Source organism: Mycteria americana, chromosome 9 (genome assembly GCF_035582795.1).
Source record: "Mycteria americana isolate JAX WOST 10 ecotype Jacksonville Zoo and Gardens chromosome 9, USCA_MyAme_1.0, whole genome shotgun sequence".
NCBI lineage: Eukaryota > Metazoa > Chordata > Aves > Ciconiiformes > Ciconiidae > Mycteria > Mycteria americana.
Genome location: NC_134373.1, coordinates 14,005,928 through 14,011,927, shown reverse-complemented (window position 1 = coordinate 14,011,927; position 6,000 = coordinate 14,005,928). Strand labels below are relative to the sequence as shown.

General features: G+C 35.7%; 1 protein-coding gene across 2 annotated transcripts in view; it reads right to left on the bottom strand.

Moving 5' to 3' along the window:
• Positions 1-360: 360 nt before the first annotated feature.
• The window catches only part of BMPR2 (bone morphogenetic protein receptor type 2), a 111,360-nt gene continuing 105,720 nt past the window's right edge, over positions 361-6,000 (bottom strand). Inside the window, exon 13 of one of the 2 annotated variants that reach the window (XM_075512431.1) lies at positions 361-5,969. In XM_075512431.1, coding sequence (XP_075368546.1) covers positions 5,719-5,969 — 251 coding nt within the window. In that variant the 3' untranslated portion in view covers positions 361-5,718. The remainder of the gene's footprint in view (positions 5,970-6,000) is intronic. The other variant, XM_075512432.1, reaches the window with a different exon arrangement.

Below are 6,000 nucleotides of genomic sequence, written 5' to 3'. Positions count from 1 at the left end.
TCAGTCAGTAGCCAGGGTTTGCCCATGCGGTCCCACATTCCACCCTAGCTTTCCCAGGGCTAATCCTCCCAAGAAATTTTTAAAACCACTGCCAGCAGACCCCAACCCTCCTTTGCTCGTAACCAATGGCAGGCTCCTCTTTGATTTCAACAGCATCCAGCTCAAGCGCTAGCCGATTAGATGTTGATTTCCTCAGAGACACTCGGGCCAAACAACTCCCATTTTGATTCGCAGGAGTGCCTATTCTGTTATCTGCAGAAGTGGGATTTCTGCTACCAATTTTAGTCAGTACAGAAGAGATCTCAAAATGAGAAATCTGATTTGTTACTGTTTCACATCAAAACCGAACCTACTGGGGTGGGGGTGGGGGTGGGTGGGATCAAAAAAGGGATGTATTTCTACAGCTACAGTTTTATATGACAATATAGAAGCCTAAAATATAATTGGATTTAATGGACTAAAATACTATGTTTAAATGGCAACCACATATGTAACTATAGCTATGACATTAAAAGTTTTGTAAAAATTATCACGTATTAAGTATTTTGGGTTATTTTTTGACCTGTAAGAGAGGTACCTTAAATTACTCAGCTTCAGATAAAGTTTGTCACGTGCATTCCCAGCTTTCTCTCTCATAAATCCATTCCACCTAAACAATCAGTGACAAGTCTGTCATGGGAGATCTTGCACTACTGGACTATATGTCGCAGTCTGATCCCAATTTTACTGTGATGCACTAAAGACAACTTAAAAATGGCATATGAAAACGAACATTATACTTGCTACCAGTGCTACCATCTGATGCTGTAACTCACAGAATTTAATCCTGGAATTTACGCACAACACACATATGCATCTAAATACATACAGAGTTTACATAAAAAAATATATATTTGGCTTCACTGCAATATGTATAGCTTTTTCACTGAAGAAAGGCTTAAAGTTGAACAAAAAATAATAAGCACATTAAAAAAGGGAGGTTAATATATTTGCCTGTTAAAATGGATAGTGGGAGACCAGACAGAAAAACTCAAATAATCCAAATTTATGCAAAATACTAAGTTGTCCAGTCTATAATCCAACTTTCATAGACTAATCAATCCCATTTCAATTTTATTTGATAAGCTGCTCCAAATTTTCCAATTAGACATCACGTCATGTATATGCTACTGTGCTCAGCAATTATTATTTTTATGACTTAAAAACAGCCTGTTTCAGCAATGGGAACTGCCATCATTTTTATACAAGTAAAAATTACAGCATAATTAATTTCTCCTGTATTGACTAAATATGTGAATTTTAAAAATCTCCCTAATTAGGCTGGAACTTTCCATAATGATGTTTCAGTTGCAGAATGGTTATGATCTTTTGAATATTTTTCATGAAAGAAAATTATAATCTGAACATAGACATAGTAATATTATATTAGTGGACTAGTTTTTAATAACATTTTAAAAAGGAATATCATTAGAGCAAAATGCACTGAACACTGAAACTATGGCATATACAATGTATACACAGATATTTTTAAAGTAAAAATTCATTATTATTAAAGTTGGCCCAATAATCTATTTGATACAAATACAGAACTTCCTTATTCTCCTTTCTGAGGCAGGTAGGATTAAAGATTTCTTTGAGAGAAAGCTGACAGGTGGGAAGATACGTACTTTCTAAACATATTTATAAGGTGGGGTATTTTGTTGTTTGTTTCCTGAAACCTGCCAGCATCCATCTTGCATTGGTTTTTGTCCCCAGTGCACTGAAAAAAATGCAACTGTGTTGCCTTTGAAAATTAGGTAATTTTCCGTATGGAAACAAGACACATATAAACAGCAGTAAGAAAGCAAAACACAAACAGAAATGTTCTTTGTTTCTGAGAATATTCTAATGATGACAATATCAATTGATTTTCTTTTAAATTAGGAATTCCTTTACCTTTAGCTGTGCAATTTAAGTGCATCTTGGAGTTTCAAGAAAGGCATTTTTAATACTAATTGTTTAGCACATGAAGCTATAGAACATTATAAGCAAATTCAGGGGAAGTGTTGCAGATAATCTGGCTTGTAAATATGGATTTTAGAAGAAAATAAATCTGACTGAGGCATGTCTGTTTCAAATGGTTAGAATTCACGTTCTAAAAACCATGTTATGTTGGTGAATATCTCTATTATAGGAAACAGAAAAAGATACAATGCATTAACCTAAGCAACTCTTCTGGCTTTTACTAGCACGTCATTGTCTAAAACCAGTAAGATTTTGGATTTTGGCTTATATATACAAACATCACAAATGTTTGCTCTAACATTTTACTTGAATTATACATTATAAATTACCATAGCAAATATTCTACTGTTGCCTATTTGACAGTGGCACAATTCATAGGTATTTACACTATCATTCTATTTTCATTTTGCTATATTTATCTTGTCTGCAATATACATGAGAAATTGATAGAAAATTATCAACTTTCATCATTATCCTTTTTTCTTAAAGGAAAACAACAACAAAAAACCAAAACCCAAAAAAACAACCACAGAGAAATAAAACACATTGTCTCCCCCGATTATAGTACATTTATCAACTCTCCATGTGTCTGATCTGTAGAATTCTCTCTCTTACATGTATTTCGTTTGGTTAAGATGATTCCCCACGGTATGAGATACAATTCAATATCATTTAATTTACAGAGAAAGTATTCTGTGGAGATTAGATTATGTGCTGTGAGCAAAAAAAGGGCATTACTAAATTAAGCATTAAAACCAAACTGCTAATCTGATCTCATCTAGCTGTGCACAATTACAGTATTTTGGTACCTACTTCAGAGTTTGTTTTGACTGACCTTTAAAAATAAATAGTTTTTCTCTATTTAATCTATAGGGCATTTTGTGATAAAGTACATATTTAACTACCATGTTACAAATGATATTTCTCCATGGTAGATTACAAAGCCAATACTTTCTACTGATTATAATTAATCCCAAAGGCCTTCCAGCAAGTGATAGAAATAGATAAAGGAAAGAAACTACTATGTTTGCTTTAAGAACGTTTAAGGAAAACTGCAGAAGAACATTTTCATCAGGTTTTTAAATGATTTGGATTGCATTGAGCATAAAAAAAGTTGGATTTCTTACAAAGGATTGGCCTGAAAAGAAAGGCTAGAAGACTGGTGCGAATCTGTCTTAGCAGAAAGCAGCAGCAGTCAGAGCAAATAACTTTCCTCTCCCCAGAGTGTTTCAAGTTAGATAAGAGTGTCCTAAATACACTTTTCAGCCCACATTCTGAAACGCTGATGGATGATATATGCAAGGCAAAGCAAAAAGTCATTGTGAAAGGAATGAAGAATGTTCAATATGCATGATACAGCGATCATCACTAAACAACATAGCATACTTCAAATGGAGACTCAAAGAAGGCCAAAAGAGAAGAAAGCCACAGCCAGCATTATGAACAGAATGCCAAAAATTCTGATTTGGATCTTGAAAACCAGCTGAGCAACTGGCAGGTTTTCAACATCTGGGATGCGAGATTGCAGCAGATGGGAAGCTGAGAGTGAATTAAAAGTAAAACCAGAGGCTGTATTTTTGAAGAGGCGAGATACAACTGTATTTATACAGCCAGATAACAGAATTACGCCTCGGAGACGAAAGGTACTACTTGAACTGGTGCTTAAAGAACATAGGGAGCCCAAAATGTGTCTCATGGCTTGTATTTCTACAACTACACTTAATCAAAGTCTGGATTTATAGAGTTATCTCTTGGAGATACCTAGGAGAATCTAAGAACCATTAAGAAGCATTACAAGAGAAAATCCTAGCAATCAAGCATAAACAAGGGATTTTGCAAAACAGCAAGAATCAGATGTAGCAAGGCATATATTATGCTAGTTGTATCATCAGATACAGAAGAACAGGGTTGGCAAAGTTTACCTCAGGGGGAAAAAATAATATAACAGCAAGGAAACAAATGAGCTTGAAAGCACAGAGCATCTGTTTCAGTCAGCTGAAAGGAGACAGGCTGGGGGAGGCAATTGTTTGCTGCCAGTATCCTGCCACAGGAGTTTGGAAGGCTGACTGAATAGATTTTCTTTCTTTGAACATCACCAGTTTTCAGATACAGTGATAAAACTTTACTCAGCACCAAAGACTGACATGTGTTATATCTTTTTTATCTAAATAGTTTTTACTGACATGTTTTCAATCAGAAAGAATATTTCTCAGGTGGAAGGATATTTCTTAGGTGGAAGGAGGTCCTGACCAATAAGGAAATTAATTAGTACACAGTAAAACCAATCATTCTAAAGAAAGGTCAGGTTTACTTGAGATGGTGAAAAAAGCAGTTTGTCTCAATAGATATTACATTCATGTTCACTGACACCTAAAATCAATGTGCATTCAAACTGAAAGAAGGGTCTAAGCAGAGGGAAGAAAAACCCAACCCTCCCCCGCAAACGCTCATAACCATGGATTTTAAAAGCATGCAATAAATTTTAACAAGATGAATGAGGGGCTCTAAAAACTCTGAAGGGAGGAACAGTTTCAACTCAACTCAGCAACAACAGTCAATTAGGATGCACCTACCTGCATAAGTAATCAGGCTGATTTTACCCCAGACAGTCTGTAAGGAGGTAAATCAGGAAAGATCACAAAACTGTTTTGTGCCAAAGAAGATTCATGATTTTTCCTCTGTGTAAACAAAATACATTTGCAACCCATCTTCACTAGAGCTTTTGACAGTTATTAAGATTTCTGAAGAAAATGTATTTTTCAATGTACATCATTAGTGATCTAAATAAGGTTTTACATAAATACAGGGGGTGAAACTGTACACAAAATAAAATGGAAAAAATGGCTGACATTGTTTCCTTACATTTGTTCAACCTTTTGTTATTCAGAACTTCACAGGCAGGCATCTACTGCTATGAAGGAAACACATTTTGATTTGGAAGGATCAAAGGAAAGGTACTGAGCTCAGATTCTTTTTTTGTTCCTTTTTAAAAGCCCTTTCAAGTTGGGGAAAATTCATGCGTTGTCACCTCAGAGCACAATGTGATACAGGCAGCTGCTTCAAGCTGGCTACGGTGTGCAAAGTTCACTGTCACGACCGGCTGACTGCTCAACTGTCAGGGAAAAATTAACAAATACAAAAAGGGGAACATGTGGCAGTTTTAGAAACACACTTTTCAATAAAGCATACTGTGAACTATAGACTATTGCACATTTCAACATGACACAAGAAAAATAGGGGGTTCAAAAGAGAATACAGTTTGTAACATAGAAATATACAGACTAGCTTGTGCACAGAAATCAAAACATGGTTACAAGACACCACTGCAGTCAAACCTGTCTTATAGTCTGCTTATGATCTTAGTGACCTTAAGAAACTGGTCCAAACTGATTATCAGCAATACTTTTTTTGTTACTTTTTTTAAAAAAATATTTTGAGACCACATTTTTGATACACATATATATATTCCGTGGTCAAAACAGACAGACTTAACTTTAGCGATACTAAATAAAAGTGCAAAAACGTTCAAAAAATAAAACAAAATAAAAAAATATGGAAGCATAAGCTAAAAATTTTCTGCATAGCTGAAATCTATTTAAAGCGAGTCCTTCGTAGGGGTTGCTGACAGGAGGAGAAAGCAGTTTTTTAAAATGTCTTCTGCATGTTTGTTTCAAATAATGCAAAAAAAGGTCATTTGTCGGCTTTCAAAGTATTTCACAGGCAGTTCACTCCTGCGTCCTTAGATACCATTGTGGTGGCAGTGCCTCCTTCTGCAAGGTAAACAGCAGTGCTGGATTTGGAGTGGACTGCCCGGTCACTGCCATTATTGTTGACCTCGCAGTGCAGCGGCTCGGTGGAGATGACCCACGTTGAAGGACGCCACCGCTTAAGTGAGTATGGAGTTTTCACACGTTTCTTGATCTTTTCTCCTGAGCCCGATTTGCCATCCTGTGAGGAGTCACCTACTGAAGGAAGAAAAAAAAAAAAAAAAACCAA